This window comes from Danio aesculapii, chromosome 10 (assembly GCF_903798145.1).
Source record: "Danio aesculapii chromosome 10, fDanAes4.1, whole genome shotgun sequence".
NCBI classification, from domain to species: Eukaryota; Metazoa; Chordata; class Actinopteri; order Cypriniformes; family Danionidae; genus Danio; species Danio aesculapii.
Window position 1 is genome coordinate 17,151,282 of NC_079444.1, and position 26,204 is coordinate 17,177,485.

The 26,204-nt window shown below is 34.8% G+C and overlaps 3 protein-coding genes across 5 annotated transcripts in view; 1 reads left to right on the forward strand and 2 right to left on the reverse strand.

Moving 5' to 3' along the window:
• The window catches only part of dmtn (dematin actin binding protein), a 42,617-nt gene extending 27,612 nt beyond the window's left edge, over nt 1-15,005 (reverse strand). The window contains exon 1 of one of the 2 annotated variants that reach the window (XM_056466371.1): nt 14,863-15,005. The gene's annotated coding sequence lies outside the window, so the exon portion shown is untranslated. Of the gene's footprint in view, nt 1-10,195; nt 10,338-14,862 lie in introns of those variants that run through there. The other variant, XM_056466370.1, reaches the window with a different exon arrangement.
• A 2,693-nt stretch (nt 15,006-17,698) lies between these two features.
• pbdc1 (polysaccharide biosynthesis domain containing 1) lies at nt 17,699-20,523 on the forward strand. Its single transcript, XM_056466352.1, has 6 exons — nt 17,699-17,761; nt 18,166-18,231; nt 18,421-18,480; nt 18,571-18,711; nt 19,370-19,481; nt 19,822-20,523. The coding sequence occupies exons 1-6, from the start codon at nt 17,732-17,734 to the stop codon at nt 19,932-19,934; spliced, it is 522 nt and encodes a 173-aa protein (XP_056322327.1). The 5' UTR covers nt 17,699-17,731; the 3' UTR covers nt 19,935-20,523.
• A 1,421-nt stretch (nt 20,524-21,944) lies between these two features.
• Nucleotides 21,945-26,204, reverse strand: part of xpo7 (exportin 7) — a 33,388-nt gene continuing 29,128 nt past the window's right edge. For both annotated transcript variants that reach the window (XM_056466351.1, XM_056466350.1), the window contains exons 27-28: nt 24,459-24,586; nt 21,945-23,731 (exon numbers count right to left, since the gene is read on the reverse strand). In XM_056466351.1, the coding sequence (XP_056322326.1) occupies nt 23,638-23,731; nt 24,459-24,586 (222 nt within the window). In that variant the 3' untranslated portion in view covers nt 21,945-23,637. The remainder of the gene's footprint in view (nt 23,732-24,458; nt 24,587-26,204) is intronic.

Below are 26,204 nucleotides of genomic sequence, written 5' to 3' on the forward strand. Positions count from 1 at the left end.
TGAATATATCAACTATTAATAGTGATAATTAGAAAATGTTTCACCAATTTGTTCTTTACTTCACATTTATTTCAATAAACCAACATTTTTTTAACAATAGTGACACTTATTCTGTGATTCTTTTAACACCTGAATCTTAACCAGCTTGACACAACAACATCACCCCAGCCAATAGCATGAGTTGGGGGCGGGACTATTTTTGTCCATTCACTGCAAGAATTGATTGAAGCTGCTTCCAGATTGAAGAAATATAAAGGAGAGCAGTCATACTATCTGTCCCGTCCCGTCTCCAGAGTGGACTAATGAAATGATGTCTTTATGAAACGAGACGGTCATTCAATAGGCTCAGGGACGTCCTGTTCGTGTGGGGGAGGGGAAGTGACATCATGACTGCTCACCCAATTTCACCTTCACAGAGAAATGAGGATTTTTATTGTCCACAGCATTTCTCAGACTGCAGCATCAGATAGCAGCACTGAATTACACTGCTTACAGATGGAAATGTGCTAATTATTTTCAACAGCAATTTCAATTTCATATAAGGAGCTTAATATTTTATCAAAAGAGCTGATTAACACACTTTAAGCAGGGCACAAGCCTAAAGGCATTTGAATCCATTTCCTTGCATTAAAATGGTCTACAAAAGATGCTCTATTGGCAAAAAAATAGTTGAAGTAATGAAGTTCGCTTGTGGTAATGCTAGAGGATTCTCATTGTGGTTTGTTTTGACTATTTATGAGTTGCTTTAGGGAGAAACAATTGACAAAGAACATGGATAACACAACATTTATGATTAAATCGCAAAAGGAAACGTCTGGATGTTGTTTCTCCTTGAAATTTAAAGCAAACATATATTGTATTTATATTTAAAAAATAAGTGGTATATTTTACGACTTGAAGATGTATTGCATTATGAGTTTACAACAATATTTTTAAGATTTTTATGCATATTTCCATCTAAGTTCCACCCAAAACTACACAATTTTTATTCATTTTCTTTTTGGCATAGTTCCTTTATTAATCTGGCTTCACCACAGCGAAATGAACCGCCAACTTACCAAATGTTTTACACAGCGGATGCCCTTTCAGCTGCAACCCATCACTGGGAAACACCCATACACACTCATTCACATACATACACTACGGCCAATTTAGCTTATTCAATTCACCTATACCACATGTCTTTGGACTTTGGACAGGGAGAACATGCAAACTCCACAAAGAACCAACTGACCCAGCCGAGGCTCGAACCAGTGACCTTTTTGTTGTGAGGCAATCGTGCTACCCACTGCACCACCATGACGCCCACAACACAATATAATTATGAAAATACTTTAAATACATTAGATTTATTAATAATTTAGATTTATATATATATAATAGATTTATTTATGTAAAATAAATGTATTTTTAAAAGGTGTTTAAAAATACTGCAAATAAAAATCTAAATAAATTAAATATTAATTTAAATAAAATTTTTATTTCTGCAATAAAGCATACATCCTTAAAATAAAATAATAAAAGTAAAAAAATAAAATGGAATAAAATTAACTAAAAATAGTAAATAGAAAAAGTTTATGAAAAATAAATAAATGAAATGACAAAATATAATAATTATACTTTTTTTTAACAGTACTATAAAATGTTTAATAATAAAATAAAACGATAATAGTTATACAAAAAATAACAAACAGTAAACAATTTAAAAAATATTAAATTATTTTTTTAATTTAAATATACATTTTAACTTTTTATTTTAAATTAATTTGTTCATTCATTCATTTATTCTTTTTCTTTTTTGGCTTAGTCCTTTTATTAATCTGGGGTCGCCACAGTGGAATGAACCGCCAACTAATCCAGCACATGTTTTACACAGCAGATGCCCTTCCAGCCGCAACCCATTCTCACCCTCATGTCGTTCCAAACCCGAGACCTTCATTCATCTTCATAATTATTATTAAGATAAAACTATCTTCAAATTAAGACATTTTAAATGAAAACCAGGAGCTCTCTGGCCACAGTGGAATGAACCGCTAACTTACCCAGCATATGTTTTACGCAGCGGATGCCCTTCCAGCTGCAACCCATCACTGGGAAACATCCATACACTCATTCACACAGATACACTACGGACAATTTAGCCTACCCAAATCACTTTTACCACGTCTTTTGACTGTAGGGGAAACCCACGCAAACATGGGGAGAACATGCAAACTCCACACAGAAATGGCAACTGACCCAGCCGAGGCTCGAACCAGCGACCTTCTTGCTGCGCCACCGTGACGCCCTAATTTGTTTTTTCAAATCTTAATATAGAATGATTTAAATAATTACATTTTCCCCATTTTAAAGTTACATAATGTAAAAAAAACATAAAAATAGAAGGAATATGGCAACATCTACTACGGCTAAATTAATTTTGGGTTACCCAGATCAGAAATTTGCCCACAAACAGCATATTAAAGCTAAAACTCCTGATTAGCATGTTTACCTCAAACAAAGGCAGTAGGACAGAAATCTGTTGTCGCACCAAACATCACAGTCGGTTTGTTTTCCTCCATCTCTCTTAGCCATAAAGCATCTGTCTGTGCCGGTTAGCAGGGTTAGCCATCAGCTCAGGTCAGGTTTAGTCTGGCGTGAAGGTGCCTGCTTAACCTGACGTGATTGATCACCCTGAAGGAGCTCTACCATTTGAGATGAAGGACTCATGTGCATCAAGCCATCTGCAATTCAGCTTCAATCTGGCTAAGAGGAGTCCCTGAGCTCCAGACGCAAATAAAGCTTCATCTAGAGGCGACTGAAGACAATTAACACATAATAATCACTTCACACGTGCGTGGATATTCAATTATACCATCTGTATGGAGATCTCACACATTGGATCGTGCTTATGCTGTGAAGTGTGCTTTGAAGGTAACCTCAAATTGGAGCCATTTGCTGTTTTTGCTGGAATCTGATCGCAAAAATCACCTCAAGCGACAGCAGAGGCCGAGGCTCTGTTTACATCTGATATTCAGGATTCCCACTTTTTTCCCACTGACTTTAACTGACCAAGAAGCTGAATTTCCATGACCTGCAAATGAATTTAGATAAACTGTTGTGCTGAGCAGTGCATCAAGAATTTTGTGATTCGCGGTTGCTGAATTTAATGTAAATTTTAATGTTAAATTTAGAGGAGCTTACAATTTTTTAATTGCTGCTGATTTTGGCCAGTCGGGACACTGGAATGAAGCTGTTTTATATTAATATTGTTATAATAGTATTGCTGTTTTATATTTATATTGTTTTATAAAGTGTTCATTTGGTGAGTGATAACTCGAGTTATCATCAACTTTCCTGAGCTGTTTTAGCCAGCAATAATCAGATCTTTTTCCAAAATAATTCACGAGGGACAGATTGAGCACTAAGAAGATGCAAGAAGCAGCCACAGAGAGTATTTTAACAGGTACAGCCAGCCCGGCGACAGCATTTGATTGCTGGTTGACAAACTGAAAAGGAATAAAATGGCTGATAGCTTAAACATAACAACAGACAAAACACAGCCTGATAAAAAATAAGATTTGACAAATTATTCCTGAATTTCATGAATCGTGGGAGGTATTAGTTCCTCCAAAAATGAAAATACTGCTATTAATCGCTCATCTTCATGTCCTTCCAAAACCTCTGAGACCTTCATTCATCTTCAGAACACAAATTAAGATATTTTAGATGAAATCCGGGAGCTCTCTGACCTTTCATCCATATGCAGCAAAAGTCCAGAAAAGGAACCAAAGACATTGTCAGAACATCCCATATGGCGTCAGTGCTTCGACTGTAATAATATGACCCTCCAAAAACACAATCGTGCAGCAAAATACCTGTAAATACCACTTTGTTTACCAATGTCTTTTTCATTAGGTCAGTGTGCGCAAGCACTACAGTCAATACGACACATTAGAGTCAGCAGCGCAATAGGCAAGCTTCATATAGCCCAAAGTAAAAATGCACTCTGATCTGATGAAGACGTTGGCAAACAAAGTAGTTTTTACAGATTTTGGTGCACAAAAGTGTTCTTGGAGCTTCGTACGATTACTGTTGAAGCACATGAAATGTTCAGACAAAGTTTTTGGTTCCGATTCAGGACATTGAATGTCCTGTGACTGTTGCTGTTTATGGATGGTCAGACTAGATTTCATCCAAAATATCTTAATTTGTGTTCTGAAGATGAACTAGAGTTTTGGAACGACACATGGGTGAGTAATTAATAACAGAATTTTCACTTTTTGAGGGAACTAATCTATCAAGTTGCATTTTTTGATAACCCAATCGCAATCAGATGTCATTAAAGGTGTAAACGGACACTGAAACTTTAGACTACTTTTAGAGACATGTGAAAGCAGATTGCTCTCATTGTGTAAACGCTCATAAGGTCAAACCATCCACAAAAGACCAACTTTTCTCCTACTAGCCTCATACCGATTTTCATTCTGACCAACATTATAGGAGTTGTTGTTGATGTGTACCAGCCAGACAGGGCCATCTGACATTGTAAGTTTGGTTTGAAAGCCAATGAAGCATAATGTTTTCTTAGCAGTTCTGATGCTAACACAACTCCACAGTGTTAAGTGTAGTTTTGCGACTATCACAGCAGAAATGACAGCTTCTGCTCTCCATTGACTCTTTTCTTCAGTGGAATATTAAAGCAGAGGATTTAACCAGAAACTGTGGTCCTTTAATGAGTCAATAATATGCAAGTCAGCGTCCAGCAATCTGAGAGTCAGAAACATATAAAGACAACACATAATTACAGTAACACCAGTCACTATAGTATACACTGAGCATTATGTGACAGAAAGCTCACACTTTACTCTGCCACGTATGTGTTTGGACATTTAGACTAGATTAGATTGTTAACATTGTAAATAATGTTTCGTTTCTTGCACAGACTGATTATTTCACTTCATAAGACCTGAGTGTATCATCAGGGGCCACAGCTATTCAATAAATAAATAAGAAAGAAAACGGGTGCTCCGGTTTCCCCCACAGTCCAAAGACATGCGGTACAAGTGAATTGGGTACGCTAAATTGTCCGTAGTATATGAGTGTGAGTGCGTGTGTATGAATGTTTTTCAGAGATTGGTTGTGGCTGGAAGGGCATCCGCTGCGAAAAAACATGTGCTGGATAAGTTGGCGGTTCATTCCACTGTGGCGACCCCGGATTAATTAAGGGACTAAGCCGAAAAGAAAATGAATAAATGAATGAAGTATTTGTCTGATGTATATCTAAGCTACATATCAGCTAAGCATTTCCCTTTTTAAGAGAACAAATGTAGTCAAAGGCTGCTGAACCGCTGTCTGAAAGGCACTTTTGATCAACGATATTATGAACTTGTTTGGTATTTTCATTTAGTATTTTTTCCCATTGGAGTAGAAATGTGTATATTCCATACAAAGTATGAAGCTGACTGTTCAGTTCTTGTCTCGTTACTTGTGGTGCGCACATGCCATTCTTTCAACTAGGTGCACGTTGAAAGCATGAGCGTGGCGCGCTGACCACTGCAAATATGTGCGCGTCCATTGGAAATGACGAACTTGATTGCACAAAAGATGAGATACAGTTGGCATAACTTTTAGTTGCAGCAGTTTTGTTCCATGCAGAAACACTGTATCGAGAGACAATTACGATTAATTAACCGTGATGAATTAAGGCGTGGTTAATAGTGAAATCAGTTAATCATTGCATCCCTACTCTCAAAGCCCATGTTATAGCTGTAAAAATCTGCCAACGCATTCATTTTTATGCAATATATATTGTGATATGAATATAATTTCACCAGATGACTTAAACAGCTCTATTTGGAAATAGGCAGTAGGTTTACAAGGACACCAATAATCTTATTTTAAAATGATTAAGACAATACTCTAAGAGTCTACCATGTAAACAGTGATTTTTGATTACCTTAACTTGATTAAAATCATAATCGAACTAAACAGAAATTGAATTAAGACATGTGGAGTATGCCTATTGTAGTGGCATTATTGAAGAGCAGTCCAAACATGTAAACACCTTATCAAACTATTAACGTCATGTAGGACTTTTCACCATTTTTTGCGACAGGATATTGCATACAAGACTACTTGACACTATTCTCTGCACCTATCGAGCCAATAAAGGACCACCTGCATTGCGAAAAGCGGAGTTTTTTTTTCCTCCATACGGTACGCAGTACCAAATTTGATTAAAACAACACTCTTCCAGCAGTTCATACTCGCATCAAATATCTCATTTGTCATGGGGGGCATCCATGAAATGTTCCTGAATGAAAGTCAGACATTCAATTTAAGTTGACAAATTAAAAATGAAACACCCGAAATTACATGAAGCACCAGAGGAAACGTGGATAGCGCAGTGACGCAATGATGTTAATCGAATAATGTGCTATAACATGTAAATCGGGATCATGAAAGGAACATTCAAAAAGAAACTCATGTAAACACCTTAATCATGCTATTGTCTTATTCAGATTAAGGCAAATAGTTCAATTACTGATGTCCATGCAAGCATAGTTATTGATTGAGAAAGATGATTCTGTAGTTGAGTGAATCATGCAAAAAATAATTAAATTACAAGCAAATAGAGCAAAGATAAAAGTGAAATGAGTCATACTTAGGATTTTCTGAACATTCTAACAGTATTAAGGTACAAAAATCAGATAATCAAATGTTAAATAACTGTGTCGTTTTCACTGCATAAATAATGAAATATAATTATTACAAAAAAGCTTTAAACTCCCTCACAGGCCTTAAAACACAGCCAAATGACAAACTTTCACTCCATTATGGTTTAATTCTGCAGTGACTCCACAAATCTGAACTGGCTCCTATAATATTAACTCAACAATACATAACCTGTGATGTAGCTATTGCAGATATATTGTAATATAAATGCTGAAACAATCAATTGTGCAGCCCTACAGCACAGATAGCATTGACTTGCATTGTATGAACCACTAAGGACCCCAGATTCAGCTAAAAAAAATCATCTTTAACGCTCTTCTGAAAAAAAAAAACACCCACATCAACGCCTACATCTTAGATGGCCAGAAGGTGAATAAATCAAAATAATAAGCATCCACAGAAACAGACAGTGGGCTGCTGTTACTACACTTTACAATTGTAGGAAGAGATCTTCAGATCGATCTCTTCTATTAGTATTAGTGTACTTAAAACACATGCACTGCTTGTCGTGGTCATAGCAGGAGAAAAACTTGCATACTACCACAAAACATGCTGATCAGCCATGCATGCACACAAACATTACCCTGTTAAAGACAGCATTAGTGTGTCAGAGCGGTATTAATGGCCTGCTTGAGGCATTACAGAAAACAGTGTGTGTTAATAAGGAAGTGAGGCTGTGCACTCATGAGATCCAGAAAATGCTCTTATCTCCATCAGAGAGACATGCGCGAGGGAGCAGAGGGGGAACATGCTTCTTATTTACTGCAAAGAAACCATTCTGTTTGTGTCTGAAAACTAATAATCCGAATACATTTTATGGATTTTTAAGATATTTTACTGACAAAATAAATGCTGATTAAGAGAATGTTAAGGACATTGGAATTTTAGAAATGATTTCAAAAAAGTTACTAGATTTTAGAACAAGTACTTGTACAAGATTTAAATCTGAACCTTAACATTTTAAAGTCAAGTGCTATTTTAGGGTTTCTGCCTGGATTTTGCCTACCCAAATTCAAAAGCTTCACAAATCCACATGCAGAGATGTAAAATAATTGTATATGTTGTCTGTTATATATAATAAACCCCTCCAAAAAGAAGCACTTTTTTTTGTAAACTCAAATTTGAAAGTGTACCTTTAGGTTCTGTGTGGTCCAAGTTGCTGTAATTAATTTTGTTGGTTCCTGCACATGTCAGTAATCAAAAAGATGTCTCTATCATAATCTATGCAAAAGTTATTCTATTCTAACTGATGAGAGAACAGAACCACTCATGGGGGTATTGGGTCAGAACAGACATTTACAATGTAAAGAATGCTGAAGTAAATAATGTTACAGACCCGATACCAGGTACACATAGTTTAGTTAATGTAAATAATCACTTATAATACAGTAATAAGTTTGGTATGTAACAACTACAAAATTATATACTATATAGGGATGTCCCGGTCAGGTTTTTTTGGACTTGAGTCCGAGTCATTTGATTTTGAATATCTATCGATACCGTTGGTTTACAAAAAAATTATAATAATAAATAAATCAAAGTAATATAATCCTGTTGCACTACTACACTTGATTTTGGTTTTATTGTAAAAAAAAAAACAAAAAAACAAAAACAAACAACAAAAAAAAAATCTGTTAAATGAGATTCTGAGATATTTTATGGCATACTTCAATGAATAATGATTTAGTATTCAAAAATGTTTTATTTTGATTATGTTCTTAAATAACTTGGTCTTACACTTCATATTTTCAGATTTTTTATAGTTTTCGCATTAATTCTGATACTTTTACCATAAACCGACATATCTACCATTTGGTAGAGGTTGATGTTTTAGAAATTATGGGATGTGTTGGAAAAAATGCACTGACTGTGTTAACTAACAACATTAGGAGTTAAGAAATGCAATCCAAACATGTTTTTCTCGGTGGGGTAGTTAAAGGGTTAAGAAAAATGACATACTGAAGCAAACAGAGCACCTTTTCATAGCATTAACACTGTAAAAAATGATATGCTTAATAAATCCTGACAGCATTTGTTTTTAGTTCATTGTAACTTATTAAACTAAAGTTAATCTTGTTCTAACTTAATTTTATAAGTTATACAAGCTGTTTTAAGTCAGGTTAACATAAAATAAGTTCAATGGAATCTGATTTAGCATAAAAATTTAAGGCAACCAGGATTTTTTTACAGTGAACACACTTCCTAACATACAACATGGTTGAAGACAAAATGATTAGCCCTTCTGTGAAATTTCAATTCGTTTTCAAATTTCCCAGATGATCTTTAATGGAGTGAAGATTTAAATCCAACAGTTTTAATAACTCATAATAGTTCACTTCTTTTGTATTCGGCATGATGGCAGTACATACAATTTTATTTCGCAAGATACTAGTATTTATCTTAGAATGCAATTTAAATGATTAACTGGGTTAATTAAGTTAACTAGGCAAATTAGGTTAATTGGGCATGTCATTGGACAACAGTGGTTTGTTGTGTAGCCAATTAAATAATAATAATAATAATAATAATAATAATAATAATAATAATAATAATAATAATAATAATAATAATAATAATGACCTTAGCTTTTTTTTACATTTAAAGTTTTTTGTTTCCTTTATTCCATTCAAGATAAACTCATAGAAATAAGATTTTATTTCCAGAATCATAGTAAAAAAGGAAATACTGTGAGAATGTGCTTGCTAAGTTAAACAACAACTGCGGAATATTTGAAAAATAATTAAAAACTTCACAGGATGGCCAATAATTTTGTCTCCTAATGTAATTGTACATGTACACTTGTACATATCCACTGCACATACACATTTGTAATTATATATACATATAGAGTTGTTTATATATATCGGCACAATTCTGATTACTAATATCAACCTGTACACATATTAATCTATTGTTAATCACTGTTCATAGCTAATACAAGCTGTATATAATGTTCATAGTACATCCATCTTTAAATATTACCATAATTTTTCTATAATTGCACTTTATAACCTATATAAAACCTATATCTTGCACTTGCTACTGTTGCACTCCTGGTTAGACCTAAACTGCATTTCATTGCCTGGTACTTGTACATGTGTAATGACAATAAAGTTGAATCTAATCTAATCTAATTTAATCAAGTGTATTTTAATTAATAATCATTTGAGGATTAAAAACAATAATTGTTTTGTAAAAACTGTGAAAAAAACTGTAAACTTTATAAAAAAAACTTCTAAACTATATTAATACAAATACTAATTTTTTTATTTTTTTTTACTAAAGAAAACAAAACAAACAAGTGCTTATTGTAGTATGAAACAAATAATAAATTAAATCCTACATGTATCTTGCATATCTAAATCACCAACTTCATAAGGCCAAGCACCAAGAATCATTTCAAAATAATGATTATTAATAATAGAAAACAGCCACAACTAGCCAAAAAGGAAAGCCAAGTCAAAATAAGCCACAATACCAGGCTTTCACTCCAGCTCCAGCCCTGTGATGAAGAGGAAATCCTACACTGAGAGATCCAGACTTCCTGTCATCCTGCTCACGTTCTCCCCAGTCCTCATCTCGGTTTCTCTCTCTGTCTACACGCTAGCCTAGTAGAGCCACCCGCTCGTCTCTCCACCCAAACTGAAACGCACTTATCTCAGCAGACCAAGAGCAGCCAACGCCCAATCACACGTCACGATGCTCCGTCTGCTGAGACTCTCCAAGCAGCGCTGATGGAGACGGGATCCATTACCTTGCTGCTCCGCTGGGAGAGGCAGAGAGAGAGTGAAGTGACAGGGATTGTGTTTCTGCATGGATACCAACAGCCCGAGGAAGCTCTTTCTTGTTGGAACAATGACTCTACTGCACATCATGATTCAGAAAACATGACCTTTCTATCAGTCACTTCTACACGTGGTCTGAAGGCGGCCATGTTTTTTTTTTACGTTTTTTTTTCCGCTTGTTGTGTTATCGGGGTCATAAGCCTGGGGGTTTAGAGGCTAGTTTGGTTTAGACTACAGTGCTGTGATCATCCTGGAGAGCGCAGAGACTGACTGCTGGATTTGCTCAATCAGATTAGTGTTATATTGATTAAACCTGCAATGCCTCTCAGTTGCTGGTCTTAGCCAATCAGCTGACGGCTAACTGGATGACAGGAGGAGACCGACAGTGGCCTGCTTTATTAGAAACGGGTTATTAAATTCTAAACATTACAGCCCATTTTGGCAGTCTTAGGAGAGGAAATTGTTTTTAAAATGAGCAAAACAGTATTGCAATTTCAGAATGGAAAAGGAAAGCATACAATGAAGTTTGGAATAGTCCCAAAGCTGCAAAACCAGACAGGAAAGAATATAGAACTGAATAAAACAGAGTATAATAGAATAGACAGGAAAGAATAGAAAAAGATGAAACAAAATATAATATAACAAAATAGACAGAATAAAATAAAATAGAGTATAATAGAATAGACAGCAAAGTATATAATCAAATAAAAAAAAGAGTATAACAGAACAGACAGAAACCAATAGAATAGAATAAAACAAAGTATAATAGAACAGACATGAAAGAATAGAATAGAATTTAAAAAATAATAATAGAACAGACAGAAAAGAATAGAATAGAATAAAACAAAGTATAATAGAAGAGACAGGAAAATAGAATAAAATAGAGTATAATGGAATAGACAGGAAAGAACTGAATGTAAACAAATAGAATTAAATACAGTATAATAGAACATATAGGAAAAAATAAAACAATAATAGAGTATAATATAATAGATGGAGTATAATAAAATAGAGTATAAGAGAACATACAAGAAAGAATAGAATAAAATAAAACAAAGTATAATACAACAGACAGGAAAGAATAGAATTGTATAAAATAGAGTAGAAGAGACAGGAAAGAATAGATCAGAATAAAACTATGTATAATAGAAGAGACAGAAAAATTAGAATAAAATAGAGTATAATGGAATAGACAGGAAAAAACAGAATGGAATAAAACAAAATAGAGTATGATAGAATAGACAGGAAAGAACTGAATGTAAACAAATAGAATTAAATACAGTATAATAGAACATAGGAAAGAATAGAACAATAATAAAATAGAGTATAATATAATAGAAAAGAACAGAAATAAAAGAATAGAATAAAATATAATAAACAGGATAGAATAGAGTATAATAGAATAGATGGAGTATAATAAAATAGAGTATAACAGAACATCCAAGAAAGAATAGAATAAAATAAAACAAAGTATAATACAACAGACAGGAAAGAATAGAATAGTATAAAATAGAATATAATAGAATAGTCAAAAAAGAACAGAATATAATATAGTAGAGTATAATACACTGAAAAAAATGATGCCTGAAAAATTGTTGCAACCAATTTATATGTGTTGAATTTAAACAAACAAATTAAATTTAGTAATGTTCAACTTAGTTTGTTTAAATTGTTTACAACCATTTAACTTAGAAAATTAGTAAATTCAATTAATCATCTTTGAATATGTTTTTCAGTGTAGAACAGACAGGACAGAATAGAATAGAATGGAATGGAATTAGAATACTGGAATCAAATAAAAATTGGATGGGAATTAAGAGAATATGAGTAGTATAGAAGGAAACAAACCAGACAGCAAATAACAAAATCAAATCAAATAGAATAACTAAACAACAAACTGGACATTACTGGGAGAATTAACAGAATATAGCAGAACATAATAGAATAGTCCAGCCTTAACTGTAGGAACAAATGGAAGAGAATTGAACACAGAATATAAAATAGCATAAATATAATAAAATAACACTAGAAGAGAAGATAAATGAATATGATAGGAAATAATAAAATATGACCAAATAAAAATCAAATAGAAGAAACAGCAATAGATCTAGACCAGAGAAGAAAAGAATTAAAACAACCAGACATGAAAGAATAGAATATAAGCAAACAGAATAGCCCTGTACTAAACAAAAGCACACAAAGAATAGAATAGAATAGAATAGAATAGAATAGAATATGGGAGAATGAAAATAAAATAGAACAGACATGATTAGATCTAGATCAGAATAGAATACCATTTGTCAAGAAATAACAGAATAGAACAGAATAAAAATGAGGAGATGGGTATAGAGTTTAACCTAAAGACTAGAATGGAATATGACAAAATAGAATATGCAAGAATAGAACAGAATAGCGTATGATATGACAGAAAATAATACAGGATAAGAGAAAAAACAGACCAGACAATAGAAGAGAATGTAACAGAACAGATGTCCAGCCTGTCTTATACTGCAAAATGAAATAGAATTATCTAAGCCACAGTAAAATAGAGTGGAACAAAATATGACAGAAAATATATGATATTGAAATAAATCTATACATAGAAAATAGAACAGAATACAGAACAGAAAAAGGCCCACCCTGTCCTAAAATGCAAAATGGAATAGAATATGATCTAAACTAGAATAGAATAGAATGCAGGATGAACAGAAAAGAATAAATAAATCTATATATGTCAGGATATAATAGAATATAAATTTCACTTCAGCACTGATCATTTGTGCAAATCTGATCTAAATGCAACAGTGCAGGTTTGATGTTTATAATATCAATAGGAAGTTCAGTCTGTTTCAGAGTTACTTTACAGACCATCCCCACACATCTCCAGCTGTTTCAGAACATACAGTCTCTCTCCAGAGTTATGTGGAAGATTTAATGAACACTAAACAATATTTATCTAAAGGTGGAAAATACCAGCAGGGAATCTGACATGCGGGACTGAACGATCTCTACATCTAGACAATCAACATGAGACTCTTTACTCTACATCTTACAGCCTTTTATCTGATGACGAGACAGTCTTTTTACTGCTGCCATCAGTGCTGTCAATTATCAGCGTGTGTTCATGAGGAAATATGACAGCCAATCACTCCTTTGTTTGGTTTTGTGTGCAAGTAATCCTCTGATTGATATTTCTAAAGATATAAGAATTAGAGCTGTTGGAATTAGCCAAACAATACTTATTTGCCTCTAGCAGAAATAAAGCAAAATATACTGTAATAGTTAAATAATTACTGATATGTGCAGAGTTTACTACTACAAATAATAATAATAATAACAATAATATTTATATACATAACAATCAGAGCTGCTGTTATTATAAATACAAATACTGATAATTTCCCAAAAAATGTCAATATTATACAAATAAATTATAAAAATAGTTATAATAATTAATACAATTATTTTCTATATTATTTACTATATTTAAAGAATAATTTTCTAATAAATTCTAATAATAATTTAATGTTAGTAAAATTTTATTCTAATAAAATGTACAATTTTACCCAATAGTGTTCTTCAAAGAGAAATACTGCAGGATTGAGGTATCCTTTAAGGAAGCAGTGGTTTCCTGTTGCTTTTGACAGGAAAACACTGAAGCAGCGGGGACGCGCAGCTGTTCGGGGGCGCGTCTTTAAGTGCCTGCCATAAGACGTTGTTCTTATCCTCTCCTTTCCCTTCGTTTCTTGCTTTATTTAATCCATTAATTGTCATTTCGTGACGTTAGCAGGGCACATGACAAATATAATTCATTAATATATCAAACAAAACGTACAGGATAACACGGTTACAAAATGAAGCTTTTAAAGAGTATTACAATGTTAAAAAGCAAATTTTGTGAAGATTATTAAACGTATGGATCGAGTGCTGAATAATAACGCGCACAGGGCAGTTAAAGGACAGGCCTATACAGTCCACAAACCTTATTTGAGGTCTCACGGTTGTGTTTAAGGTTATATCAACATGGCCTAATCAAATAACACCTTTTATTTTCTAGTCGTGTCTTTAAAAATCACAATCCGCCATATTTCTCCTAATAAAACTGTAATTGTGATGTCCTCTAGAGACCGCGAGACTCATCTGTGCGTTATAGAAGGACAAGTGTATGATGCTGCTTCTGTAAACCACAACCTCTGCTGATGCTTACACGGCAAAATATTAACCGATACATCCATCAATACATCACTCAACTGCCAAACGATGACTGCAAATCCATACACGTCAATAATATCAACATTTACAGATCCTTCACTGCATCTCGGCTGAAAAATAATAGAGAAATATGTCGTGCAAATCGTACCTCAGATTAAAAGGCAGCGGTTTGTTCAGTCCTTTCCGTGCGGGGATGCAGGATTTCAGTGTTTCTCTCTTAAACACTCATTCTGGAGCACTGCGTGGATTACGCGTTCATTTGCTAGTGCCACATTGGCTGTGTCTCAAACACCAGTGTGCTGCCTACCTAGAGACCGCAGTTTTGGGCGTCATAATCGCTGTCGGCGTCAGCTGACTGGAAACGCGCCAATAAATGCGGTGGGTAGTTTTTGAGACGCGTCCATTGTGGAGGAAATGTGCGCCTGAAGCGGCTTTTACAGTAAAGGGTGATGTCCAGAGAAACGCAGCCCTGCCGTAAAACGCACTTCTTCTGAAAAGTGCATCTATTAACTGAAATTGATACAAATTTTTAATTATAGAGTTATGACACTAGTGAGAGTGACTGAGGTGAGTTTTATGAATGGAACCTTTCGCTTACTGAAGATATACATGTATACTGACTTTAAATGCAATACCGATGAGATTAAGTTGAGTGAATTGCTAATGCGTGGTTTAGTTAAAAACAACATCAACAATTTGATGTTTTTCATGTAAATGTTTGTTTAAAATCCACCAAAAAGTCTATTTTTAAGCTACACTACAATCAATGTTTTTATTTAACATTTATTTGTAAACCTAGTGTGTTTTAAAACGCATTTCACTTTTTGTTCTTGCCATCAAACTAACAATAATCCATTCTTTTTCTTATTGGCTTGATCCCTTTTTAATCTGGTGTCACCACAGCGGAATAAACCGCCAATTTATCATATTACAGTTTAATCAATTATGGCCTTTGATTTGTTTTTTAATGTAGTCTGAGAATGCTAATGAAAGTCTATAAAAGGGGTGTTTTTTTACGGCAGGGGTGCATTTCTTGCAGGGCCGTAGCGGACATTTTAAAAGTGGGGGAACTGCTGTATGAGATCATATGTTCATATAATTATCAATCACCTGTTTCTAAATGGTCAGTCTCTAAAAGTGAGGGGGACGGATCCCCCCCGTCCCCCCCAGTTGCTACGCCCCTGGTTTCTTGGCACAGATTACCATTAAACCAAGTCAACTGTAGACTACTGGGATTGTTCTGTTTATGTCTATGGCATTTATTTCTCTTTGGACGTAGACAGCATGCCTTATTTTTTTATGAATTTAATGGCATAGCTATTTTAAATGAACCCCCGGTCTGTGATTATGTTTCACATTGTTTAGACTTTGTCTTGTAATGTTTCTTGTAAGATCAAGATGCAATTTCTTAGTCTGAGAATCCAAAAAAAAAAAAAAAAAAAAAAAAAAAAAAAAGAGATGTACTGAGTATTAACAAAGTGGATAGTCTCTTGCCCTAAAGAAGTTGTGACTAAATAGAATAGAACTGGACAAGAATGAATATGACAAAGAAAGGAAAAGATGTAGCCTATACTAGACCGAATGGAATAGAAAAGAATAGAATAGAATATAAAATTTCACAAAAACATAGCAGATTAGAATAGAAAAGAATTGGACAGGAGAACTATGACAGTAGCGTGCAGGGGGTATATTGGCTAGACAGTACAGGACAGGACAGAATAGAATAGTATATAACAGAACATAGAATATAATAGAACATAGAATAGAATAGAAGAAAAGAATACAATAGAACACATAAAAGAATAGAGTAGAACATAGAATAGAACAGAACATTGAATAGAATAGAACATAGAATAGAACATTAAAAAAGAATAGAATAGAACAGAACATAAAATAGAATAGAACACAGAATAGAATAAAACAGCAAATGGCATGAATGTACAGAATAAAATTTTTTCCCAAATTTATTTCCCAAATGATGTTTAACAGAGCAAGGAAATATTCACAGTATGGGTGATAATATTTGTTTTTCTGGAAAAAATCTTATTTAGGCTAGAATAAAAGAAGTTGTTAATTTTTTAAACACATTATTTTAAGGACAAAATTATTACCCATTTTAAGCTATATATATTTTTGATAATCTACAGAACAAACCATTGTTATACAGTAATTTGCCTAGTTACACTAACCTGCCTAGTTAACCTAATTAAGTTTTTAAATGTCACTTTAAGCTGTATAGAAGTGTCTTGAAAAATATCCAGTAAAATATAATTTACTGTCATCATGGCAAAGATAAAATAAATCAGGTATTAGAAATGAGTTATTAAAACTGTTGTGTTTAGAAATGTGTTGAAAAATTCTTCAGTTCGTTAAACAGAAATTGGGGAAAAAAATAAACAGGTGGGCTAATAATTCTGACTTCAACTGTATATGTCATGTATTAAAAAGTATGAGATGAGAATAGAAGAATAGAATAGTCCTGTCCTAAAATAGAATGTGGCAGGAATAAATAAAATATATGACTGAACAGAACAGTTTAAGAGAATTGATCTAAAAAAAAACATCAAAATAGAACAGAAGAATGGATCTAGACCAGACAGGACATTTAGAAAACATGGTATAGACATAGACATCGATTTTACGTAGCGTATCCACTAGACTAGATGGTATGCTGTATAGATACGATATAAGCTAATTAAAAGTTACCGTTTGGCCTAACACATGACACATATAAACAAACAATGCTACTTTCACAAAACTTGAGAGCTGTACCTGACCACTAGAGGACGCAATGCAACCATTTATTGTATTGTGATGCCTTCTTGTGTTTGTCGTTTTATTATATAACGCCATATACAGCAAACGTGTTTTATTTTTCATTCTTCTAAATTACGTTTCCTTGCATTTTTGACCTAATTTAAACAGTAATCTGAGGGAAAACAAAACACGACGTATTTAAATCAAGTGAGCTGTCGTCATGACGTGCTCAAAGCTCATCCGGGTCAGAAGTCGTCAGCATGGACACGGGAGATGTGCTCGCATCTCTGGTAAATAGCGATTTATTTTAACTTATCAACAAACAAAAACACTGCAGAATAACGCGACAAGAGTAGTTATTTAAACGCGTTCAGCGCACAAACATTCATTGCTGTCTACAGTCCAAATGGCTACATGTGTATCTTAGTTAGCTTGCATGCTAACAAGCATGTTTTGAGCGTATGGCAAAAAATAACTAAATTAATAAGGAATACGAGTGAATAGCGCTTACATCGCGTATTATTTACATTTATCCAAAGATAGAAGTGCTTTTATATGTCTTTAAAGTGCTTGACATTGTAATGTAAACCGTCTTGTGTCATTGTTTTTCACCAATGCAATGGTTTTACGCATTACTGTACGTTACAGTAGTGTTTAATTTTCCACTGAATGTACTATTTCTTTTAATAAACAGGGTGTAGAGGGAGCCACCGCGGCTGCGCATGCGCTCTCTCTTCCAGCTGAGGCCTATGGAAATGATGTGAGTTGGGATGTTTTGATTTTGCATATTTATAATAAACCAATGTGTGTGTGTCAGTGTATATATATATATATATATATATATATATATATATATATATATATATATATATATATACACACACATACATACATATACACACAACTTTTTAAAATCACCTTAAAATACCACCTTTTTTTCTCCCTTCAGGCCCAATTAGAGGTAATGTGGGCTATGAAAGCCTACAATCATGCTGAAGTTTACTTCAACGTAAGTGAACAAAATGCCACCATCTATTAGGCTGTTTTGATAGCTTTGGTGTATATATTTTGAGTTTACTTATGGTTTGTTTTTCTACAGCTTATTTCATCAGTTGATCCTAAATTTCTAAAACTAACTAAATCGGATGAGGAGATTTATACTAAATTTCGGGAAGCTTTTCCTGACCTCAATATTCAACTATTGGACCCGGAGCTGTTGAAGTCAGCAGAGGCTAAAGAGGTTTGTAATATTATCTTGCATTTGGAGGTTAATAATTCGTATATGGGACATTCTACCAGAAACATACATGATCTGTCCCTGAAATAAAAACAAATACAGTGAATAAAAAGTGTTTCATCCCAAAAACGTCTAATATGGACTGATGGTTGATTTCTGTGAGTTGTTCTGTGAAGGAATATGTCTTTCATTTGGTTCGCAGATTTTTATTTCTTTATTAAAAACACTTTACAAATGTACAAATCCTGTCATTGTCCTCGTCCTCAGCCCAATTGATCCAACAGTTTTAATAATTGTTACGCTAAATCTGTTATTTAGAAAAAAAAAAAATACTTGTGAATTGTCATTCACAATAGATTAAAAAGTTGAAATTATAAATAAGTTATACAAATAAATGTACAATTGTCCTCATGTTTCTGTCAGTCCCGTCACATTTGCATTAAATTTAACTTAAAATGCGTGCAATACCCTTTAAGGATATGACTCGGAAGTGACATGATCATTTGACTGAGAATCATTGAATTGTATGTTTTTTTTTTTGAGGACAAGCTTAAATCTGGCCCTGTCACATTATTTATAGGTAAAAATGTATGTTTCTGGTAGAATGTCCCACATGTGGTTAGGTTCTTATGGTTCAAGCTCTTAAATTGATTTTTTCCAGAACTGGAGACCCTTTTGTAACCAGTTTGAAGGGATTGTTGAGGATTTCAACTATGGTACACTACTACGTCTAGACTGTCAAAAGGACTACACTGAAGAGAACACAATATTTGGTATGTGATGCCACATGTGCTGGATAAAATAAATATCACGTTTATGATCACACGATTAATGATAATAGAAGAAAATAGCACTCTTGCTTGTGTGATAATTTAAATGTTATCTAATTAAAAGCACAAACCCATACAGTGATATCACTTGAATTTTAGAGTTATTTACATTTGACACCCAGTGAATGCTTTGCTAAGTGAGTGACATGCTTGAAAATATCCACACAGCTATTGTTAAAACAATCATTTGGATGTGATGGTAGACAATAGATGCAACTTCAGAATTGCCCATATACCTCCGTTGGGAATCATTAATTAATATATTGCACCGTTTTCTTTTCAGCAACCAGAATCCAGTTTTACGCCATTGAGATTGCCAGAAACAGAGAAGGCTACAATGACTTTGTGCACAATGCCAATTCAAAAACCAAACAACTGAAAAAAGACAAAAGTTAATCGTGACTGCATGATCTTTAAAGTGGCCTTCTAGGTCTCGAGGAGACTTTCAACACATCAAGTTCAACAATGGAGGAATACCTTTAGAAATTCCTGAGATGAAAAGCTGAAACGTTTTTCTGTGTAATCGTATTTAAAAAAAGGCTTTTCAGTTGTATTCAAGAGCAGGACGGTGGATAATTTAAGTGAATTATCAACTAACGTCTGGCAACATTTTGTTTTTGTAATAAATCCAGTTTTTCCCTCTTGAAAATGAAATGGCTTGTTTGGTTAGTAACTGTACGGACAAACTCAACGTAACAGCATTTACAATTTTTCCAACTAAGACAAGATATTTACAAAAAATTAAAGAGCCTTTTTCATGTTACATGTTGTATTGAATTGCACAAAAATAAGTTGGTAAGAAACTCATGGTCTTCTCACTTGATCACAGTTTTCAGTTTTGGAGAGATTCATTTACTTTCTTTTTTCATCAGGTGAACAATCATTGTTATTTAACAACAGTGCAATCCATCGAGTGTGCCATACTTTTGCTTTTAACAGCTTGTTTTTTAATCCTGTCGAAAATAAAATGGACCCCCTATCTAAAGTTTCTTGACTTGATTTTACCTATAGCATCCAATTGGCAAAAAAGGGTTCATGAGTTCGATCCTAATGGAATGCATAAACTGTCATAATGCATCTTAAATGCAATGCTAGTTTGAACTAACTGCATTCACACCAAAGGCGGCAAGAAGAGCGTCAAAGGTCGCTCTGGCTGCCCTGGTGACAATGCTGTCTGCCTTCCGCTGCGGCGGCAAGAGCGCCAAAATTCGCTACATCTCTACATAAATCTCAATATTAAAAATCGCTACATCTCTTTTTTGAAGGAGCCGTTGCTGCATATCAGCAAATGAGTTATATTCCCGCATAAAACATGCTTTCTAGCGTAAAAATGTTGCGCACTATATATCAAATTCATTTAACAATGGAGGATCAAGTTGCATGTGGTGTGGCTTTGCTGTCCAATATGCGTCCATATGTTTGAAATGTTCAGAAGCAGCAAAACTGTTTTGTCGCATGAGATTCCCGCTTTTTTTTTTTTTAAGAAAAAAAATATAACATTAATACACATCAGTAACTCGCCAGTAACTATTTAAAATGTATTTTCCTGTAAGAAAACATTGGAAATCCAGCAACCGCAGTCAAACCCTTGGGAACAACAGTTAACATTGAATTGATTTCAACTCTCCTTGACGCCCACAACGATGAAGACGCGCCGCACTGCTCCTCGTCACTTATCGCCAGCGGCTCCCATTGAAAATGAATGACTTCTGGCTACTTTGACTGTCTCGCCACTTTTGGGGTGAACGAACAGTAAGGTACTTATAGTTATTCAACTTAGTTTACATTAAGGGTGTTCACACTTTGAGTTTTGGTTTGTTTGGTGCAGACAAAAATGGAAAATGATTCACTTAGGTCTTGTAAAAAAGGATCTGGGTGGCGATACTTTGAGGTATTAAGAACTTAAGATAAGCTTCTCAGATGTGCCAAGAACAGCAGAGTAAAAACTGCAACATAATTTGTTTCATCGGCTTGCATGGCAGGGTTCACACTTGTGGTGTGTTTCCACTAGCACATTGCGAGCGCAGCAGAGAGAGTGTTTTCAGTTTATTCATACAGAAGATTAATTGTCAATGCTCATGCAGTGAATCATGTTTAACATCCATATAAGTAAATTAAAAATGCTCAGTCTGCTAACCTCACAACATGCCAATGGAAAGGCACCATTATTTTCTGAATCACACTTTAAATAGCAATCACACCAGCGTTTAAACAGAACCAAACCTCCCAACAGTACTAGACAACAGATACTGGCATCATCTGTGCACAAAATATTCTAGTTTTTAGTATATCGCCGTTTTATGATATACATACTAAATTTGGAGGATGAATTTTTGCTTCCATGTTACCTTCAGCCTCATTCATCCACAATGTGGGACTGTCGATCACAAAAAGCGCACATACTAGTACAAACCAATGATGTTTATTTTGCAGTCACAATGCTTACACTATATGTAGCAGACATCCAAACAAACAATCAAACAGTTCAACCAGCTACCTTATCACTCAATGGACCCAACACACAGTCGCCAAAAAAACACATTCACATCAGGGAACCAAGAAAGAAAAGTGAACATCCATGAGTGTTGGACAAGGTTAAGAGATGAGCTAGTTCTTCACAAACAGTTAGCAGCAACATCTGTTGAGTAGCACAAGTTGCTAATATACTCCATTCGGCCTCGGTTTGAATCTACCATATTCTGATGCTGTTCGTTATTAAAAATAAAACTGAAATCCAAGGGGAGAACAGAAAACAAAATGGGGTTAAAGCTAGAGACAACTGTTGAGAATGATCCTGTCGATGACTCGAGTACCAGGGCCTTTAGATTAAATTTTTTAAAGGACACGGCTACATTCTAGAGGCTTCACTACCGAAGGACGCCAGATCAACAATAAAGCCACGAGAGACTGGAAGCCTGTGAGATCAAAAAGCAAGGGAAAACAGTTTGACGAAAGCTCAGAGAGCAACTTCACCACAACCAAGTCACTTTATCTAATCAAATCCACAGACAACATGATCAAACCCTTCAGGAGACAAAAGGAGAGAGGGGAAAAAGGTTGTTTTCTCCTTTAACGGAGCTCAGAATTAATTTTACACAAGGATGGGTCAAACTAAGAACATCCTCTGTGAAGGAGGTGGTGGAAATGTCAAGATGACCATAAAGGCGAAGGTTGACAAGACTTTATCATGCCCAAGACTTGAGGGAAATGGCATCTTGAAGACGCTAGCGCCAGGGGTTCCGTGTATTTACAAAGCTCCCGTTTATGTTCTGGAGTCAATTTTAGGAGGAGAGGGGGGAAAATAATAAATGTACAACTTGTGATCCTATTTTCAACTTCTCATCCCATCCCATCAGTGGACAGGTGTTAATCCCAGCACTCACGCCACAATCCCACATCACCAGCGGATATAAAGGACTCTCTCCAAACAGACAAACCCACACTTCAGCACAGTTGCACTAACTTGCTAGACTGTAAAAAGTTTTCAATCACACTCATTATTTTGTCTTAAATCGTAATCATTATAAACATTGTTGAAAATGTTATGAAAAAAAATGTACACTTTTTTTTTTTTCCTTATGTGTTTCTATACAAGGCAGGCAAAAGCAGAGCACTATGTATACCAGCTCATCCTAACCCTTCCTCCCACAGACATGCTCTCAAACACACTTGCACTCTCACACACACGCATACAAACACAGGCGCCCACTTCGTCCCTCGGAGCGGTTTGGGTGTGTTGCCCATTTTATAGAGTCCACACTGGTGCGGTCCCACACCCCAAACCCATTCCCCAGCCATACCCTCTTCTCTCTCTTTGGACTTCAAGCCCCAAATGACAAGAGAATGGTCAAGGAGAATGACCTCTAGAAACTGGCTTTAAAATATGTATATATTTATATGTGTATATATATATTTATATATATATATAAAAAAGGGATGGGGAGGTGTGAGGGGAGAGAGGTATTGGGGTTTTTTAGGGACTGGGGAGCGGGAGGTGCAGGCTTGCGCAGCGGTGCTCCCCCAGCAGCCGGGCCGGGGGTGGGTGGGAGTTGGGGGACGGGCTGGGCCACACGGGCGGAGCCTGGTGCTCTATGGAATGTCAGCTCATCATGTCGTTGCTGTTTACCCCGTATGTGGAATTCTTCATGGAGTCATTGACTTCTCTTCTAAATACTGAAAGATTCTGTGTAAACCTGTGAAAGAGAGAGAAAAAAAAGGAGTTTGAGGATGAAGTTATAAACGTGCTCAAATTATCACCTGCTAAGGGGCAAATGAAACCATAGGTGAGTAAATTAGCAGATGCCTGTTAAGTTTATTTAATTATTGCTAGTCCTGTCTGAAAAACTTAGTTCGAGTTTAGTAACGAAATATAATGTGATGTACATCCTGCAAACAAAAGACTATGTGATTATATTTGCAAAAAAACTCTTTTCAGGTCCTTAATAAAGTAAAAAATATGCCATATTTTTACCTTTTAGGAGGTCTAACATTTTTGTAAGTGGTCAAGCAGACATCGCTAAATACAGTTGTGAACAAGATCTGACAGATTTTAAGTTTGTCCACTTTAAGTGCTGGTGAAAAATGCATTGGGCTGGACAGATTTTGTAATGCAAATGCTTATGTGGCTGAATGCATTCTAGCCACCACACAAGAGCACTTGGTCTCAATCTACTGAGCTAGTGTGTGATTGGTAAAGGATGTGATGAGCAAGACAACAGGGAAATTCTAAGCAAAATCTGAATGTCTTTTATGACCACTTGTGTTTGAAAGCATGTCTAAATGCATATTTGTACCAGGTGAAAAAGGTAATGCGTCTTGGCTGACCACTTGTGACTGGATCACTGAAAACCCATGGTTATACCAGGTGGAAACAGGGACTTAAAGGCAAAGCAGTTTAGAACTCTGATTGAATTACATTACCTGTCTCTGTTTTTGGTGAGCAAGTTTCGCTCTATGCCCTCCATGAGATTTTCAAAGCATAAATGCATGGCTTGCTGCTTTTCTGGTGGCTGGCTGTTCACAATGCTGTTCCTCAAATCTGCGAAATACTGCAAACAAAATGCTTCCATCAAAAAACTGTTGCAGTGCTTAATAAAGAATACACTTCCAATTAAACTACATGTAATCTTTATAGGTGTCCATTTAAAGAACAAAGCATTTTTTCATTTTATCTTCACATATCAAACATACATTTAGGTACTTTAGCTGATGTGTACTGTGTGCTTATGACAAGAGCTTTTGCCTATTTCTGCTTTGTATGTACAGTATAGTGAGAGGTATAGTATCCTTGCTATCTGTAGCAAATGAGTCTGGAATTTACTGGAATCATCTACAAATACTTATTTCTACTTTGTGTTACAGTGCGTTTTGGTTTTGTCAATGTAATTCGCAGATGATCCCTAAAACTGCGTGCGCGAATGTCAAACCCAAAACCAACTTCACCGAGCTAGGAGGTGATTGGTTTTCTAAAGTATTTCCTATTTCACAAAGCAGCTGAGGAACAATTTACCATGTTTATGCTGCCAAATGTCCCAAATAGTCCTTGCTGCAGCATTGATGACAAAATCTAATATCCGCCTTGCAATAACGGCCGCTGTATGTGGGCGTGGCCAGCCCAGAATGCATTTTCAATTTCACATCGGCTTTCATTCGTCGGGATGTTTTAAATGAAAATGGATTTTTTTTTTTCATTTTGCAGCAAACATTGCATATATGTCTTGGAAATGCTAACTGAAATACAGAAATACATTTCCATTAACGTATTGCATAATCGTTTTGTGTATTCCATTTCAAAATGAATTTCGCTACAAACATCCCACAGTGTTACGCTGAAAATGCAATTCTGCATTTCCAAGATGTGAGTGTAAATGCATTTAGGACAAATAACATTTAAATGATCATTTGCTACATTTTCTGCTTGTACTTTATACACATCAAATTCAGTTTGTGTATTGCAATTTCAATTTAATTTTGCTACTTATAAAGCATTAAAATGTGGATCCAATTTACATATTAAAACAGTGTTTAAAAAGAGAATTGCCGATGGGAACCGATGGAATTTAATTTTCATTTTCATTGTGCACCAAACGTTGCAAATATGTGTGTGAGGCAAGGAGGGAGTGCGAGTAATTAAAATTGCTGACTATTTTAAAAGCCCAACATTACATCTGGGCACATTTTCTTAAGTCACTGATAAAGCCAAACTTTAAAAAAGCTCCATCCATGTCACTCCATGAGTGCTGATCACATCATTATTGCTTATTTAATGTTTGTTACAGTATGTTTTCTTTGAGCAGGTCAAATTAAAGCTTCAGTTCAGACATCTGACTGCTTATATTTAAATGACAAATTTGTATACATGTGAAGTAAGATTGAAAATAAAGTACATCATGATATCCAATTGAATTGATGACAATTGTAACCGAACCCTTATATTCCGTACAATGAACAGTTTAGGGATAGTTTGGGACTAATATTTCAGGTTTATTCATCGGTATTAATTATATTGTTTCAATGTATGTGTATGTCAAGTAATAATGTAGTATTATATATGTTCAGTTATTACATGTTCAGTTATTTCACCTTAAGGGCAATGAAAAGGACCTATTCCGTGCCATAAAATGTAATTTACTAAACTCACATGCTGGAGCCTAATAAAAAAAATAC

Excerpts from the sequence above, each read along its gene's own strand:
- pbdc1 (XM_056466352.1), top strand. The coding sequence starts at position 17,732 with ATGGACACGGGAGATGTGCTCGCATCTCTG. Across the intron at positions 18,232-18,420 it reads CTGAGGCCTATGGAAATGAT|GCCCAATTAGAGGTAATGTG; the intron begins GTGAGTTGGGAT and ends TTCTCCCTTCAG. Across the intron at positions 19,482-19,821 it reads TGAAGAGAACACAATATTTG|CAACCAGAATCCAGTTTTAC; the intron begins GTATGTGATGCC and ends TTTTCTTTTCAG.